The sequence below is a fragment of the Eretmochelys imbricata genome, chromosome 10, assembly GCF_965152235.1.
Source record: "Eretmochelys imbricata isolate rEreImb1 chromosome 10, rEreImb1.hap1, whole genome shotgun sequence".
Classification (NCBI taxonomy): domain Eukaryota; kingdom Metazoa; phylum Chordata; order Testudines; family Cheloniidae; genus Eretmochelys; species Eretmochelys imbricata.
In genome coordinates this window covers 63,276,842-63,296,082 of record NC_135581.1, presented here as the reverse complement: position 1 = coordinate 63,296,082, position 19,241 = coordinate 63,276,842, and the positions used below count along the sequence as shown (strand labels likewise).

At 38.9% G+C, this 19,241-nt stretch overlaps 1 protein-coding gene across 3 annotated transcripts in view; it reads left to right on the top strand.

Annotated features, from left to right (window-relative positions):
* Positions 1 to 19,241, top strand: part of DMXL2 (Dmx like 2) — a 104,873-nt gene that overhangs the window by 54,941 nt on the left and 30,691 nt on the right. For all 3 annotated transcript variants that reach the window (XR_013347409.1, XM_077829276.1, XM_077829277.1), the window contains exons 17-25: positions 520 to 747; positions 1,372 to 3,054; positions 3,409 to 3,519; positions 5,227 to 5,396; positions 11,638 to 11,735; positions 13,572 to 13,737; positions 14,310 to 14,574; positions 15,863 to 16,971; positions 17,565 to 17,756. Coding sequence is in view for 2 of the 3 variants with exons in the window: in XM_077829276.1 (XP_077685402.1) it covers positions 520 to 747; positions 1,372 to 3,054; positions 3,409 to 3,519; positions 5,227 to 5,396; positions 11,638 to 11,735; positions 13,572 to 13,737; positions 14,310 to 14,574; positions 15,863 to 16,971; positions 17,565 to 17,756 (4,022 nt within the window). In the remaining variant the exon portion in view is untranslated. The remainder of the gene's footprint in view (positions 1 to 519; positions 748 to 1,371; positions 3,055 to 3,408; positions 3,520 to 5,226; positions 5,397 to 11,637; positions 11,736 to 13,571; positions 13,738 to 14,309; positions 14,575 to 15,862; positions 16,972 to 17,564; positions 17,757 to 19,241) is intronic.

Genomic DNA, 19,241 nt, shown 5'->3' with positions numbered 1-19,241 from the left:
AGATGACTTTCTGTTACACAATAACTTCAATTTTTATATTATATTTATATGTATAAAACATAGAGGACCACTATACTTGCACAGCTCAATTTCAGTTATATCACAGTGTTGGTCAGATGGTTGAATTCTACTACAAATAAAGCACTGGAAATTTTAGACTAACTTGTGAGATCAATGGAAAAGTTTGATGCAGCTGAAAGACTGCTGCTTACCGAAGTTTTAAGGAAAATTAAATCTACTCTGTGCCAGTCATAAAATAGCATTTTTGTAACGGGGACAAGTGACTTTTTCAAGCATGTTTTATCTTAAAAATGTAAATGTTTGAGAAAGTTATGATCATGTAAAAACAAGGACTAATAATCTAAACTATTTCCAAGTAGAACAAGAGCAACCCAGAAGTATGCTATGTGCCTGTTCTATGTGACTAATGCACTCCTAAGAAAACAATTTTGTCTATAGGATATCTAAAAGTTGGCTGTACACACAATTTATAATACCGTTTCTAATGCTTCTTTCAAGCAAAAAAACCTGAAGTTACTTCATCAGAGAATCAACTTTGTGTACCTGAACCAAAGACTGTGGAGTCTTCTCCAGATACCTCACCTGGCTCAACTCCTATGCCACGTTCTTCATCAATTGCTAATCTTCAGACTGCCAGTAAACTCATTCTGAGTTCTAGACTTGTATATAGCTATCCACTTGATCTTCCAACTGGTGTAGAAGTAATAAGAGCAACCCCTTCAGCAGGTAAAACCATATTGTTCTATGCAGTCTCCCAAGTTTTGGCAACAAATTGACTTCTAGTTAGTAGTAAGTACTGTGTTGTACAACCTCATTTTGCCGAACTTCTGGTTAACTGACATATATGTCCTTCCACGATAAACTATGTTCTGAATTTGAGGATCTGCACTCTTGGTCTCCTAACCCCAGTAGATTAGAGAGAGTGGCAGTTGACCTTTTCAAAAGACTACATTAGTTTTTATGACCTCTTTAATACTAATTTATAAAACTGTTTGTTAAAGTTGGGTTAGTCAATAGGTCAAATTTCCAGCTTTACCCAAATACTGTTTTCCCCCCTGATAGTTTCAAATGTTCCCCAGCACCTTCAGAAGACTGGAATAGTACATGCTGTGTGAATGTCTGAAAGAACGAGGAAAGCACCGTCTAGTGGTCTAGCATAATGTTTAAGTCCCGTAATTGCTTTGGTATCATTTCACCCCATATGTAACCAAATTAAGAAAATCCCAATAATTTGAAAATCTGTCCTAATATTCCTAATCTAAACCACAGCAAATAGTAATGGTATATTTTATTCATGCATCTATTATATTTTATATTACTAATAGTGAATTCTGTTTGGTCTTACTTTAGGTCACCTGAGCTCATCATCAATATACCCAGTATGCCTTGCGCCTTATTTGGTAGTAACATCCTGTTCAGACAACAAAGTGCGGTTCTGGAGATGCACTGTAGAGATGGATCTAAATAGTGGAAAAGAAGTGAGGGAGACATATCATTGGAGAAAATGGCCTTTAATGAATGATGAGGGGGAAAACAACAGCAGTACAGTATGCATAATAGGAAGGCCAGTTGCTGTTAGCTGTTCTTACACAGGACGTCTTGCTGTGGCATACAAACAACCTTTACAGCATAACGGTTTTGTTTCCAAAGAATTTTCTATGCATGTTTGTATATTTGAATGTGAGTCTACAGGAGGATCAGAATGGGTTTTGGAACAGACAGTTCATCTGGATGACTTAGTTAAGGTTGGGAGTGTACTTGATTCAAGGGTCAGTGTAGATAGTAATTTGTTTGTATATAGTAAATCAGATGTATTTTTAAACAAGGACAAATACCTTATGCCCAATATCAAGCATTTGGTACATTTGGATTGGGTATCAAAAGAAGATGGCTCACATATACTTACAGTTGGGGTGGGTGCCAATATATTTATGTATGGACGACTTTCAGGAATTGTGACCGAGCAAACAAACAGTAAGGATGGAGTAGCTATTATTACTTTACCACTAGGTGGTAGCATAAAACAAGGTATAAAGTCAAAATGGGTACTGCTGAGATCTATTGACTTGGTGTCTTCTGTAGATGGCACTCCTTCATTGCCAGTTTCTCTCTCTTGGGTACGAGATGGTATACTGGTAGTGGGAATGGACTGTGAAATGCATGTGTATGCACAATGGAAACATGCTGTCAAATTTGGTGATGGCGAAAGTGATGTTTTTACTGCTGAAGACTCAGCAACTCAAGATCCATTAAAAACGAGTTTGCTAGCAAAGAAGACCAGTGTAATTGATGGAGCAGGTGTTGTAGATGATGTCTTTGGCACTCCAACTGTAATTCAAGATGGAGGCCTCTTTGAAGCTGCTCATGTCCTTTCCCCTACACTTCCACAGTATCATCCAACCCAGCTGTTAGAATTGATGGACTTAGGTAAAGTTCGCCGAGCTAAAGCCATTCTGTCCCATTTAGTTAAATGTATTGCAGGAGAAGTTGCAATAGTTAGAGATGCAGAAGCTGGGGAAGGTGGTGGACCTAAACGTCATCTTTCTCGTACCATTAGCGTAAGCGGTAGTACTGCAAAGGACACAATCGCTGCTGGAAAAGATGGTACTCGAGACTATACTGAGATAGATTCTATTCCACCACTGCCATTGTATGCGTTGCTTGCTGCTGATCAAGATACTACATACAAAATTTCTGAAGAAACTTCTAAAGTACCTAAAGGATTTGAAGATCACACTAAAAGAAAAACAGAGGATCAATACTCAAATTTATTCCAGATGCAGCCTGTTACAACTGATGATTTCATTGATTTTGAGATGGAAAAGAGAGAGAGTAAATCCAAAGTAATTAACCTCTCTCAATACGGGCCATCTTACTTTGGCCGAGAACACGCTAGTGTCCTCTCAAGTCATCTGATGCACTCAAGTTTGCCAGGCCTCACTCGCTTGGAGCAGATGTTTCTGGTTGCTTTGGCAGACACTGTGGCTACAACAAGCACTGAACTTGATGAGAACAGAGATAAGACTTACTCAGGTTAGTAGTGAGTGTGAATTCTAATTAACGCCCATGTATTTCAACTGATAAAAATAGAATTATGCATAATGACTAATCATAGTGTTTAGGTGAACTTAGTACTCCTAAAAAGGTGTTGGATTAACAGAGCTGGTATCTAAAACCATCGATTCGACAAGATACAGCAGAAGCAATGGTAGGGTAGGCTTTCCCCTCATGCTCTTGCTCAGTGTGCCTCAATCCTGATCTGTTAGTAAGTAGAGGGATGAATTCAATCTCCATATCTATTCAGTTCTTGACCCCTTTATGAAAATATCAGTGGGGTGTAAATTGTATGTGTTCACAAGTACTCCAATCAATATTTTTATTTTGCAGGCAGAGACACATTAGATGAATGTGGCTTGCGGTATTTGTTGGCTATGCGCTTGCATACATGCCTTCTGACATCACTACCACCTTTATATCGAGGTCAGCTGCTTCATCAAGGTAAGCCTTGCAATGTTTTATGTTCGTATGAGCAGACAGAAAATGTTTCAGCATTATCTTCAATATCTGTATTATCCCATTTAGGAATTTTTATGATGTGTGTTCACTTAAGCCATGATCCTGCAAAGACTTACGCATATGTTTACCTTCATCCACTGTGAATAGGACCATTGACTTCATAAGTTCTTTGATACAGTCCATGACCAGGGTAATTGAAGGAGACCTATAGAAAAGTCATGAGTTGGAAAGTGTGGAAAGAGATTATGGCTTGTCTGTTGAAGTTTGGGTATTTTCCCCAACAAAATTAAGTTGTTTTTTTTAAATCTCCTTTGCAGAAGAAATAAAAATAAGACTGTTTATTTTTCCTAAGCTATAATTTGTAATTTTCATCCCAGCTATCTGCTTCCTGATTGAAGCAGGGGCTGAGTGATGCTGTTCTGAATCTGGGGTAGGAGAGCAGGCAGCACCTGAGGAGCAGACAGATTCCCAGCCTCTGAAGGGACTTGTGACAACAGGGTGTTTTCCCTTTGTCTCTGCTTCTCACCCTAGTATTCCAGCATGTGTGGGAAAGGAATGTTGAAAGCACTAAGCCTGCTGCATTGAGCACCAAAATCTTCAGGCTGCAGTTGGAGTCAGGAGCAGGAAGTAATGGTGTTTCGAACACAGTTTGCCATCAGTCATTTCAAGAGCTTGAGAAGTGGGTCAGGCAGCATATTTCCCAATATCCTTTGGCTGTGTTGCTGTACCGCACATTTCCCTTCCTGGCTTTTCGGTCCCGACAGTGGCATGTGTATGCTCACTTCTCTCCGCAAACTTGGCAGATACGTTGAGAGAAATGTAGCAAGTGGAGCCAGTGATCAAGGGGAGCTGCTACTGAGGGAGAGTCAGCAGGAATTTAGGCCTCTTGGGTTAGGACACGCTATTCCTTTTGACTCTTAAAGCAGCAAGCTTGTGTCTTCTTCCTTGTATCACACCTGCCCTCATAGCTGCTTGTAAGCTTTGCGGTGTACACGCAATAGCCTTTAGACTCTGCCCATTGCAGTTGCCTCCCAAATTAGTGCCTTGTGGGGGGAGAAAGAGGGGCAGAAATAAAGCCTTATCTCAGGTGAGTTCCCAGCAGAGCTGAGTTCACTGCCTGTTTGCTCCCTGGGCATTGCTTTGCAGTCCTGCATCACACTACTACCCTTCAAAGCCCTGCAGCAACCAGAAAGTTCAGGCAAAGTCTGGAAAATAAGAATTGGATTATGAATTAAATGCTTTAAAGAAAAAGAAAGATACTTGTTAGAATCTTTTGGGGATTTACTGAAATAATTGCAGTCTACAATCACTACATTTACTGACATAATACAATTTTGTACACACATAGCAGTGTGTGTTCAAAGCAGGACCCTCTCTATCTGGAGTGTGCACCACCATTAGTAACCTGGTCAGCAGCACCACTTCCTCCTGTTGGGAATGACCTGTCTAAGAGCACCCCACTCCTCATCTGGGAATCCCACCTCTGTTTTGCTAATTTGCATTCATGATTTAAAAAAGGAGAAAATTTGCCCCAGGATGCAAGATTGTAAACACTTTATCATAAGTACAAATTTAGACTCAATGATAAATTCATGTGATGTGGCCCATATGCAGTCTCCCTCCTATTTTTATTTGTTTATTAACAACCTTTTATTTGCTGAATATTAATTGTCCCATGTCACTATTTAGGTGTATCTACCTGCCATTTTGCCTGGGCTTTTCATTCTGAGGCTGAGGAAGAGTTGATCAACATGATTCCTGCTATCCAGAGAGGAGATCCACAGTGGTCGGAACTAAGAGCAATGGGTATAGGTTGGTGGGTCAGGAATATTAACACACTCCGAAGGTGCATTGAGAAGGTAGTTTGAATCACTTACGTTAAAACTTTCCTATGTTTTGTATAATTTAAGAAATAAATTATAGCAAGATATCCATTCAGAACAGAAATCCATGATGAAAGTTAGTGTTAAGATCTTCAGCATGTGTTACATCTTTTGTCAGTAACTGAAAAGATGCATTGAAAAAGTACTTTAAGGTCAACAATAAGTTAAAAGAAGTTGCTGATTTTTCTCTTTTTAGAAAATACTTTTTTCTTAATCTTTTTCTTAAATCTATAAAACAGTGATTTTTTTAATCTCAAACAAAAGGCAAAACTTGCATTACCTTCAGTAGGATCAGAATGTTACCCATTGAATCTCCCAGCTTTGTAACTTAAGTCCCTGATCCTAGAATTAGATCCATGTGGACAGATCCTTGGGTCTAAATGAAAACCCACTCACAACATTAAATGGTATGTGATATGGTAGCGAATAAATAGTTGTAAATTCTAATGGAGCACCAGTGGAGCCCAAGATCATAGATTCACAGAAGCGTAGGGCTGATAGGAACCTCATGACATAATAATAATAAAAACACAAGAATGGCCATACTGGGTCAGACCAAAGGTCCATCTAACCCAGTATCCTGTCTTCTGACAGTGGCCAATGGCAGGTGCCCCAAAGGGAATGAACAGACAGGTTATCATCAAGTGATCCATGCCCTGTCACCCAATCCCAGCTTCTGGCAAACAGAGGCTAGGGCCACCATCCCTGCTAATAGCTATTGATGGACCTATCCTCCATGAACTTGCCTAGTTCTTTTATAGCCCCTGTTATAGTCTTGGCCTTCACAACATCCTCTGGCAAGGAGTTCCACAGGTTGACTGTGCGTTGTGTGAAAAAACACTTCCTTTTGTTTGTTTTAAATCTGCTGCCTATTAATTTCATTTGGTGACCCTTAGTTCTTGTGTTATGAGAGAGTAAAAACACTTCCTTATTTACTTTCTCCACACCAGTCATGATTTTATAGACCTCTATCATATCCCCCCTTTGTCGTCTCTTTTCCAAGCTGAAAAGTCCCAGTCTTATTAATCTCTCAGGTGGCAGCCTTTTCTGAACCTTTTCCAATTTCAGTATATCTTTTTTGAGATGGGGCAACCACATCTGCATGCAGTATTAAAGATATGGGCATACCATGGATTTATATAGAGGCAATATGATATTTTCAGTCTTATTATCTATCCCTTTCTTAATGATTCCCAACATTCTGTTTGCTTTTTTGACTGCCACTGCACATTGAGTGGATGTTTTCAGAGAACTATCCACAATGACTCCAAGATAGCTTTCTTAAGTGGTAACAGCTAATTTAGAACCCATCATTTTATATGTATAGTTGGGATTACACTTTTCCAATGTGCATTACTTTGCATTTATCAGCATTGAATTTCATCTGCCATGTTGTTGCCCAGTCACCCAGTTTTGAGAGATCCTTTTGTAGCTCTTTGCAGTCTACCGGGGACTTGACTATCTTGAGTAATTTTGTATCATCTGCAAATTTTGCCATCTCACTCTTTACCCCTTTTTCCAGATCATTTATGAATATGTTGAATAGGACTGGGCCCAGTACAGACCCCTGGGGGACACAACTATTTACCTCTCTCCATTCTGAAAACTGACCATTTATTCTTACCCTTTGTTTCCTATCTTTTAACCAGTTACCAATCCATAAGAGGACCTTCTCTCTTATCCCATGACAGCTTACCTTGCTTAATAGCCTTTGATGAGGCTTGTCAAATGCTTTCTGAAAATCTAACTACACTATATCCACTGGATCTCCCTTATCCACATGTTCGTTGAACCCTTCAAAGAATTCTAGTAGATTCGTGAAGCAGGATTTCCCTTTACAAAAACCATGTTGACTCTTCCCCAATAAATTATATTCATCTAAGTGTCTGACAGTTTTGTTCATTATTATAGTTTCAACCAGTTTGCCCCTAACTGAAGATAGGCTTACCAGCCTGTAATAGCGGGGATCACCGATGGAGCCCTTTTTAAAAATTGGTGTCACATTAGCTATCCTCCAGTCATTTGGTACAGAAGCTGATTTAAGTGATAGGTTACAAACTATAGCTAGTAGTTCTGCAATTTCACATTTGAGTTCCTTCAGGACTCTTGGGTGAATACCATCTGGTACTGGTGATTTATTACTGTTTAGTTTATCAGTTTGTTCCAAAACCTCCTCTAATGACACCTCAATCTGGGACAGTTCCTCAGATTTCAGAGTAGCAGCCATGTTAGGCTGTATCTGCAAAAAGAACAGGAATACTTGTGGCACCTTAGAGACTAACGAATTTATTTGAGCATAAGCTTTCGTGAGCTACAGCTCACTTCATTGGATGCATGCAGTGGAAAATACAGTGGGGAGATGATCAGGTAAGGTGAGCTATTACCAGCAGGAGAGGAAAAAACCCTTTTGTAGTGATAATCAAGATGGGTCATTTCCAGCAGTTGACAAGAACGTGTGAGGAACGGTAGGGGGGGAAATAAACATGGGGAAATAGTTTTACTTTGTGTAATGACACATCCACTCCCAGTCTTTATTCAAGCCTAATTTAATGGTGTCCAGTTTGCAAATTAATTCCAATTCAGCAGTCTCTCGCTGGAGTCTGTTTTAGACTTTTTTTGTTGTAATATTGTGACTTTTAGGTCTGTAATCGAGTGACCAGGGAGATTAAAGTGTTTTCCAACTGGTTTTTGAATGTTATAATTCTTGACGTCTGATTTGTGTCCATTTATTCTTTTACGTAGAGACTGTCCAGTTTGGCCAGTGTACGTGGCAGAGGGGCATTGCTGGCACATGGCATATATCACATTGGTAGATGTGCAGGTGAACGAGCCTCTGATAGCATGGCTGATGTGATTAAGCCCTATGATGGTGTCCCCTGAATAGATGAGTGGGCACAGTTGGTAATGGGCTTTGTTGCAAGGATAGGTTCCTGGGTTAAGTGGTTCTGTTGTGTGGTATGTGGTTGCTAGTGAGTATTTGCTTCAGGCTGGGGGGCTGTCTGTAAACAAGGACTGGCCTGTCTCCCAAGATCTGAGCGTGTGATGGGTCGTCCTTCAGGATAGGTTGTAGATCCTTGATGATGCGCTGGAGAGGTTTTAGTTGGGGGCTGAAGGTGATGGCTAGTGGCGTTCTGTTACTTTCTTCATTGGGCCTGTCCTGTAGTAGGTGACTTCTGGGCACTCTCCTGGCTCTGTCCATCTGTTTCTTCGCTTCAGCAGCTAGGATTGTAGTTGTAAGAGTGCTTGATAGAGATCTTGTAGGTGTTTGCCTCTGTCTGAGGGGTTGGAGCAAATGTGATTTTTATCGTAGAGCTTGGCTGTAGACAATGGATTGTGTGATGTGGTCTGGATGAAAGCTAGAGGCATGTAGGTAAGTATAGCGGTCAGTAGGTTTCCGGTATAGGGTGGTGGTTATGTGACCATCACTTATTAGCACTGTAGTGTCCAGGAAGTGGATCTCTTGTGTGGACTGGACCAGGCTGAGGTTGATGGTGGGATGGAAATTGTTGAAATCATGATGGAATTCCTCAAGGGCTTCTTTTCCATGGGTCCAGATGATGCAGATGTCATCAATGTAGTGCGAGTAGGGGCATTAGGGGACGAGAGCTGAGGAAGCATTGATTATTACTACAAAAGGTTTTTTCTTCTCTCCTGCTGGTAATAGCTCATCTTAACTGATGACTCCTGTTACAGTGTGTATGATAACACCCATTGTTTCATGTTCTGTGTGTGTGTGTGTGTGTGTGTGTGTGTGTGTGTATATATATCTTCCTACTGTATTTTCCACTGCGTGCACCCGATGAAGTAGGTTTTAGCTCACGCAAGCTTATGCTCAAATAAATTTGTTTATCTCTAAGGTGCCACAAGTTCTCCTGTTCTTTTTCCTCAGATTTGTCACCTAAAAAGAATGGCTCAGCTTTGGGAATCTCCCTCACATCCTCAGCCATGGAGACCGATGCAGAGAATTCATTTAGTTTCTCTGCAATGGCCTTATTGTCCTTGAGTGCTCCTTTAGCATCTCGATCGTCTAGTGGCCCCGCTGGTTGTTTAGCAGGCTTCCTGCTTTCCAAAGTAATAGCAATTTTTTTTTGTCTTTGGCTAGCTGTTCTTCAAATTCTTTTTTGGCTTTCCTAATTATATTTTTACACTTCATTTGCCAGTTTATGCTACTTTCTATTTTCCTCACTAGGATTTATCTTCTACTTTTTAAAGGATGCCTTTTTGCCTCTCACTGCTTCTTTTACTTTGTTGTTTAGCCACGGTAGCACTTTTTTGGTTCTCTTACTGTGTTTTTTAATTGGGTTATATGTTTAAGTTGAGCCTCTATTATGGGGTCTTTAAAAAGTTTCCATGCAGCTTTCAGGGATTTCACTTTCGGCACTGTATCTTTTGATTTCTGTTTCACTCACTATCTCATATTTGCGTAGTCCCCCTTTCTGCAATTAAATGCTACAGAGTTGGGCTGCTGTAGTGTTTTCCCCACCACAGGGATGTTAAATTTAATTATATTATAGTCACTATTACCAAGTGGTCCAGCTATATTCACCTCTTGGACCTGATCCTGTGCTCCACTTAGGACCAAATCAAGAATTGCCTCTCCTCTTGTGCGTTTCAGAACTAGCTGCTCCAAGAAGCAGTCATTTAAGGTGTCAAGAACCTTTATCTCTGTATCCCGTCCTGAGGTGACATGTACACAGTCAATATAGGGATAGTTGAAATCCCCCATTATTACTGAGTTTTTTATTTTTATAGCCTCTCTAATCTTCCTGAGCATTTCACAGTATCACCATCCTTGTCAGGTGGTCACTAATATATCCCTACTGCTATATTTTTATTATTCAAGCATGAAATTACTATTCATAGAGATTCTGTGGTACAGTTTGGTTCATTTAAGATTTTTACTGCATTTGAGTCTACTCTTTCTTTCACATAGAGTGCCACTCACACACCAGCACAACCTGTTCTGTCCTTCTGATATATTTTGTAGCTTGGTAGTACTGTGTCGCATTGATTATCCTCATTCACCAAATTTCTGTGATGCCTGTTATATTTAATACGAGGCACTCTTGTTCACCCATCTTATTATTTAGACTTCTGGCATTTGTATTTAAGCACTTTAAAAGCTTGTCACTTTTTAAGCTGTCTGTCATTACATGATGTAATTGAATGGGACTTTTTTTTCTGACTGTTTCTCATCAGATACTACCTGTATTTTATCATCTTCCATCTTCTCCTCCTTACTATGACATAGAGAATCTCCATTAATAGATCCTCCCCTAAGGGATGTCTCTGTCCAAACCACATGCTCCTCTGCACCTGTCGGCTTTCCCCCAGCCCTTAGTTAAAATTTAAAAGGTCATAGAGCAGTTTTTAAAGTGCCAGAAATCTGGTTCCATTTTGGTTTAGGTGGAGCCCATTCTTCCTATATAGGCTCCCCCTTTCCCAAAAGTTTCCCCAGTTCCTAATAAATCTAAACCCCTCCCCCCTACACCATCGTCTCATCCACGCATTAAGACCCTGCAGTTCTGCCTGTCTAACTGGCCCTGTATGTGGAACTGGAAGCATTTCATAGAATGCTCCGATAAAGGTCCTGGACTTCAATCTCTTACCTTGCAGCCTAAATTTGGCCTCCAGGACCTCTCTCCTATCCTTCCCTATGTCACTGGTACCTACATATACCACGACCACCGTCTCCTAGCTGTCTCAAGATAACTGCAACCTTCACACCAGGCAGGCAAGTCACCATGCAGTTCTCCTGGTCATCGCAAACCCAGCTATCTATGTTTCTAGTGATAGAATCATCCATTACTAATCGTTTCTTCCTAATAACTGGAGTTCCCTCCCTCAGAGAGTTATCCTCAATGGAAGAGGATACCACAACATGAATTGCCAAATGAAAAGTATTTCATCAGGATTGAGGGATGAAAGATTTTTATTTGCCTTTCTGTAACTTCCCGTTATGTTTTTAAATATATGCATCAGTATTATATTTTCCAAAGGCCTTAAGAAAAACTAATGTTCACAGTGTTATCTGCTCCCAAACAGTATAAATAGTGTCTTCTGCAAAATATTCAGAAGGCACTTTTATAGCTTTATAGAAACACACACACACACACACACACTCTCCATGCTGTCCTTTCCAGCAGAGTTTGTGTATTTTTTAACTGAAGGCAGCTTTTTTGCAATAATTCTGTTCGCTCTCCATTTACTACTGTAGGTTGCAAAAGCTTCATTTCAAAGGAACAATGATGCCTTGGATGCTGCAATTTTTTACCTTGCTATGAAGAAAAAAGCAGTGGTGTGGGGTCTGTTTAGGTGAGTTCCGTTAGCCTTTGACTTTAAAAGTAGTAAGAATAAAACTAATAGTGTAAAGAAGAACTCTTTTTCAACTTATTATTTCAACTTATCTTGGATCAAAAGATTAAAAGATATAATTTAAGTAGGGTTGTCAGTTAATTGCAGTTAACTCACACGATTAACTCAAAAAATTAATCATGATTAATCGCACTTAAATAATAGAATACCTTTTGAAATTTATTAAATATTTTTGGATGTTCTTTACATTTTTCAATATTGATTTCAATTACAACACAGAATACAAAGTGCACCGTGATGACTTTATATTATTAGATTACAAATATATGCACTGTACAAATGATAAACAAAAAAATAGTATTTTTCAGTTCACCTCATACAAGTACTGAAGTACAATCTCTATCATGAAAGTATAACTTACAAATGCAGATTTTTTTTGGTTACATAACTGCACTCAAAACCAAAACTATGTAAAACTTTAGCTCCTACAAGTCCATTAAGTCCTATGTCTTATTCTGCCAATCAAAGACAAACAAGTTTGTTTACACTGACAGGGGATACTGCTGCCTACTTCTTATTTACAGTGTCACCTGAAAGTGAAAACAGTTTACTCTTTTTAAAAAACATCTTTTTACATGATGTTCGCATGGCACTTTTGCAGCCGGCGTTGCAAGGTATTTACAAGCCAGATGTGCTAAACATTTGTATGCCCCTTCATGCTTTGGCCACCATTTCAGAGGACATGCTTCCATGCTGATGATGCCTGTTTTAAAAAAATGTGTCAATTAAATTTGTGACTGTACTCCTTGTGGGGAGAATTGTATGTCTCCTGCTCTGTTTTACCCGCATTCTGCATATATTTCAAGTTATAGTGGTCTCAGATGGTGATCCAGCACATGTTCATTTTAAGAACACTTTCACAGTAGATTTGACAAAACGCAAAGAAGGTACGATGTGAGATTTCTAAAAATAGCTACAGCACTCGACCCAAGGTTTTAAGAATCTGAAGTGCCGTCCAAAATCTGAGAGGGACGAGGTGTGGAGCATGCTTTTCGAAGTCTTAAGAGCAACACTGTGATGTGGAAACTACAGAGCCCAAACCACCAAAAAAGAAAATCAGTCTTCTGCTGGTGGTGTCTGACTCAGATGATGAAAATGAACACGTGTCAGTCCACGCTGCTTTGGATAGTTATCGAGCAGAACCTATAGGCAGCATGGATGCATGTCCTCTGGAATGGTGGCTGAAGCATGAAGGGACTTATGAATTTTTAGTGCATCTGGCACGTAAATATCTTGTAATGGCAGCTACAACAGTTCCATGCAAACACCTGTTCTCACTTTCAGGTGACATTGTAAACAAGAAGCAGGCAGCATTATCTCCTGCAAATTGTACCAACCTTGTTTGTCTGAGCGATTGGCTGACCAAGAGGAAGGGCTGAGTGGACTTGTAGACTCTAAAGTTTTACATAGTTTTATTTTTGAATACAGTTTTTTGTACACAATTCTACATTTGTCAGTTCAACTTTCATGGTAAAGAGATTGCACTACAGTACTTGTAATGAGGTGAATTGAAAAATACCATTTTGTTTTTTACAGTGCAAGTATTGTAATAAAAAATATAAATTGAGCACTTTACTTTGTATTCTGTATAGTAATTGAAATCAGTATATTTGAAAATTTGGAAACATCCAAAAATATTTAAAGTAAAATGGTATTCTATTGTTAACAGCGCGATTAATCATGATTAATTTTTGTAATCACTTGACAGCCCAAAATTTAAGTTATAACTAAGTACTCTGTGTTGAGTTTTTTGTTTGTTTGTTTGTTTTAACACAGGTCTCAGTATGATGAAAAGATGACCACATTTTTCAGCCACAATTTCAGTGAAGATAGGTGGCGCAAAGCAGCTTTGAAAAATGCTTTTGCTTTGTTGGGAAAACAACGCTTTGAACAGTCTGCTGCTTTTTTCTTACTAGCTGGTTCCCTGAAAGATGCTATAGAGGTATATAAAGTACTGTTGAGTTTCAGAACTGAACTTGAGAATTACACTGATGAACATTGTTGTTTGTTAATCATTTCACAAAAGCTGTGGCAAAGAAAATTGTACAATGGAGCAATGAAAAGTCAGGGTTATGCAACGTTATTGCTGCCTGTGTGTGTGTGTGTACATATTACAGGAGTCTTTATTACATGATATCAGATATAATTCTTCATACGGTTCAGTACCAAAAAACCTCCAAAAAACTAATGTTCATGTAATTAAGGCTGAAAATTTGTGCGTAAGCCTGAAGAAAAAAAATCTTCTATTCGATTATTGATACATTGATACACTACTAAATAAACCAGAATTTTATAAAAATCTGAAAAAAAATCAGCACATTTCTGACCAAACAGAGGGAGAAAATATATTTGGATACAGGTTTCTGACCCCAAAATTTGATGTACCTTTTAAACTTTTTACATGATGGGAAAATTACTCTTTATTCTAAATGTGGGTGGTTATTTAATTCATTCATTCTTTGAGAGAGAGGCTTTCCTAATTCAGCAGCTTTCTTGTCATGCTTTATGCCACAGGTGTGTCTTGAAAAAATGGAAGATATTCAGCTGGCGATTGTTATTGCTCGTTTATATGAATCAGAATTTGAGACCTCCCTCACTTATACATCCATTCTTTATGAAAAAATTTTGGGTTGCCAGAAAGATGGAACTGGATTCAGATGTACTAAATTGCATCCTGATCCCTTCCTGCGAAGTCTTGCCTACTGGATAATGAAAAACTACACTAGAGCACTTGACACTTTATTGGAACAAACACCTAAGGAAGATGATGAAAATCCAGGTAGGGGAAATATCAGTGTTGTAATTTTCAGATATATTTTAGCATTAGGATTTATAGATCTTTCCATAATTAAATATAATAATTAAGCATTTAGAAGTAAAAACAGATCCTTAAATATGAAAAAGGCAGCAAAAATAGTTAAAGTAGCTGGTACTGTCGTTGTAATTCATTAATGCAATAATTCTCGGTTAGAAACCTTTACAAAAGGTTTCAACAAACAGAAGCTAGTATCTGTTAAAAATCTGCTTAATTCTCCATTGTGTTGTAGTTATATGAAGTGTGCAATAGCTACAGTGTACAGTTACCATAAGCTTATTAGAGTATAATTATTTCATTTTTACAAATGCTTCTTGTTGCGGTTCATGAATGAGTGATACCTGTGATCTCTGTCTCTCTGTGGGTACTTCCTTCAAGTGATAGGCCTACACCTGCACTAATCAGAATGGAATCCTGAGATTCACCCACCTTTTGGCTGGACCTCCAGGGTACAGCATCCCGTTTCCCCAACCTGAGCACTACTGTTCTGGATCTCTGCAGAACTGAACCTTTAGGCCACGTCTCACGGACAGCGCTGCAGTGGCACAGCTGTGCTGCTACAGTGTGTCCAGTGAAGTGGCTCTATACCAATGGGAGAGAGATTTCCTGTCAGCATAAAAAAAAAATATCACCTCTCCCGCCAACATAGGCCTTTGTGTGTACAGTGCTATGTCGATGTAACTCATGTTGCTTAGGGAGTGGAATATTCACACTTTAATACAAGAAAGCTGATTTTTTTTTTTTTAAAGAGTAACATATATAACTCAATTTACAATTTTTTTTTGTCAGTAAACATTGGGCTCATTCCTAGGATCCACCAGGCAATCTTTGTAAGACCAGAAAGGGTGGAAACAAAGGTGCCACTTTACATCCCCTACCCTTATCCTGGGGACAGGTTCAATCTACATTGCCGGTTAGAGCATCCTTGAGACTGCTCTAATTTGTGCCCAGCTATAGTAACTTTCAGGCAGCTGTTTCTGTAGCCAAGCCAGCTTTCCTCTATTTGAGTTGCCTGAGTGCCATAAAGCAGAAGAAACAGAGGCCAGTATCTGACAACTTTTTATTCTTTCCATAATGAGTTCATGTTATCACTTTTCTTGTGGGATGTGATTACTTTTTATTTTTACAAATATGCTAGACTGTTTTGGTAAGGTTTTGTAAAGTGGCAATTGCAGGGGTGCAAAACAACCTTAAAATAATACTCATTTGTAGATATGTTTCAGTAGAAGTCATATTTGTTTAATTCCTCTAGTTATCATCAAGTCCTGCAATCCTGTGGTGTTTAGTTTTTACAACTACCTTCGGACCCACCCTTTGCTCATCCGAAGATATTTCAGCTCACCAGAAGGGACTCTGGCTACTTTAGGCATAAAAACTGAGAAAAGTTTTGTTGATAAAATTAATCTTATAGAGAGAAAATTATTCTTCACCACTGCAAATGCTCATTTTAAAGTGGGATGCCCTGTTTTAGCTCTTGAAGTTCTTTCCAAAATTCCAAAAATAAGTACAAAGTCCAGCATTTCTACCGAGAGAGATCAATCCAGTTCAAGTCCTACTAGAAAAACTGATGTGATTCTAGAGTCAAACATTGAGAGTGATGGTGCTGAAAGTAGTAATATAGACTGGTCAAAGCCATTTTCAGCTTCATCTGCCTTGGAAAGTAGCACTGGTTCTTCAGCACAATTTGATTGGAGTCAGCCAGCAGTAAAATTCGATGAGGAGTCTCTTACTCTTGACTGGGGTGAAGACAAAGATGGCTCAGGGGAAGAGAAAGATGATGTTGGTTTAACAATGAAAGGTTCGAAATTGGACTCTAAAAATGGAAAACTAGATGAGAAGAGTGCACACACTAATGTACTGCAGACACCTCAAGGGGAGGACTCTGATGCAGGTGACACTGAGGTTGATGTAATTGCCGAACAACTGAAGTTCAGAGCCTGTTTGAAGATCCTAATGACCGAACTGAGGACTTTGGCTACAGGGTATGAGGTAGACGGAGGGAAGCTTAGATTTCAACTGTACAATTGGCTGGAAAAAGAAATTGCTGCTATGCATGAAATATGTAACCATGAAGCAGGTAGCAAAGACTATTGTGAAACGTATAGTAAAGTAGATGGTGACAGACTTGATCATGAAGAAATTGTGGATAAGCCAGATATTGGCTCATATGAACGTCACCAGATAGAAAGACGTAGGTTGCAGGCGAAACGAGAGCATGCTGAAAGACGAAAGTGGTGGCTGCAAAAGAATCAAGCTCTCCTGAGAGTTTTCCTAAGTTACTGTAGCCTTCATGGGGCACAAGGTGGTGGTCTAGCATCTGTAAGAATGGAGCTCAAGTTTTTGTTGCAAGAGTCTCAGCAGGTAAGACAATCTTTTAAATGACTTTAAATTGAGATTAGTTCATTTTAAGTAGTTTAGGAATTTTAGTAGTCTTGCAACCCCAGCTTATCAGACTGATTTTTGTCAAATCACTCACCCTAACAAGGTCGGGCCAGGGTAGTACTTAGATGCGATATTTCTAGGGTACTGCAGTCGGGTTGGTAAGTCAGTACATGGTACTCTTCTCTCTAAGACTATAAAGTTCTAACTTCTCAGGTGGAATTAGGGGGCACAGTCTGGTATTTTGGGATGCTGCTTTTGCATAAATCTTAAATCTGGATCCTGGCCATCTATGATTATTAAAGATCCTATTTCATTATTTTCAAGTTTAGAGTGTACTAAGGCACCTACCAGCATAGCATTTAAGCTGGTATCCAAGTGTTAAGACTCAGTATTCTATGCACATTCCAGTTTTGGTAATTACATTTTGTCCACCTATGTGGTTTCAGTTGGAATTTGGCAAGATCTAATACCCCCAACTCTTGCAAATAATGCCATGAGACTACAAGTGATTGGGCTTGATTTGTGTTCTCAGCTATGTGACCATTTTACCTACTGTATTTTCTTTTAAACAGGAAACTACAGTAAAGCAACTTCAGTCTCCCCTTCCATTACCCACAACGCTACCACTGCTTTCTGCAAGTATTGCTTCAACAAAAACTGTAATAGCTAACCCTGTGCTGTACTTAAATAACCACATCCATGACATTCTTTACACCATAGTGCAGATGAAATTTCCACCCCATCCTAATGTCGAAGATGTAAAGGTAAGACAAAAGACGTTACTCATAAGTGATGACTCTTAAGTTGAACAATACAGGTGGACACAAGAAAAATCAAACTCACTTTTAAACTTTGTGGCGATATATTTGTTCTCCTGTAATCTGGGTAAATGTTGATATCTTGACACTTGGCTGTTTCCCTCCCATCCATTCACTAGTGCAAAAGCCTTTTAACCCAAAGCATGAGTGACCAAAAAGCCAATCCTAAATCTGGACCTTTGCTACATCATTGAATCCCAGTGTTTATGTTGATCAATAAAATAACTTGTTGCAGAACTGACCACCAACAATGCCTGGGGTGGAATTAAATGACAATTATATAGTGTAGTAGGTCTTAAAATGTATTCTGACTTGAAAGTGCATCCTCTTAGCTCAGGTATAAACCCTGGGCCTGATAAAATTGCCATAAATTGAATTGTTGATTTACACACACTGAAAATCTGGCCCCTTATTCTGAGCTGAAGAAACTCTGAAGCTAAAGGCCAATGTGTTCAGAGTAAGTAAACACAGATGACAAAAGTCCCAAAGTGTTTAATAGACAAAGACGTGGTTTACTGGTGAGTTAACAGGAGTTACTTTCAGATTTTTATTCTGCAAATTTTAATTCAATATTGACATTTAAATGAAAAAAAATAAAACACTGGAAAATCGAATGGGTTGTCAAATTGTTGAAAGACCATTTAAAAAAAAAACCAACCTTTCTGGCATTTCCCTCTCCAGCTGATCATCTCTCATTCTCTCCATCATTTTCCTCCTTTCTCTCCATTTAGCTCCCTTCCTCATGCCTTCCTTTCTGCACTACAGCTCAGCCAGTCTTTTCCCCGATAATAACTGATGTTTTTGCATGCATTTTATTTCAAAACTGAATTGAGAAAGGAAAGATGGTATTTTCCAACCAATAGTATAACGGTTATTCTGAGGGCAAGAGGAATGATGGAAGGGGAGATGGAAATAAGTTAAAGGTTTTTTAAATAAAATAAAACCTCCAGCACTTTAACAGCACCATTTTCTTTGCTTTTTGGACTCCATTTTTAATTCTTTTATGTAAATATTGGAAGATTTCTGCCTCCACTAATGGCAACGAGAAGCCAAAGTATTGTCCTTGCTGGCAGACAGCTAGAAAATTAGGCGAGAAAACTGTTAGAGAAGGGTGATTGTAGTTGAGAGTACAGATGTACATATGCACACAGTATAGTTATTTCAGAATTGCAAAATAACCATACAGTGATTATACAGCTCTTTGTACTCTTGGCTAACGGCTATTACTAGCCAGTCAGAGTATAGGGATTTATTTTACAGATATTGAGAAATAATCATTGTATATCATTGATATAGATCAGAAGCCTAGAACCAATCAGAATGGTCAGGATATTGCATAACAGAAAATTGCAGTTATTTACTTTGCACTCACTGATGGTGGTAATTCTATTTCAGTGTTAATTATTTTGACATTTATTTAATTACAACATC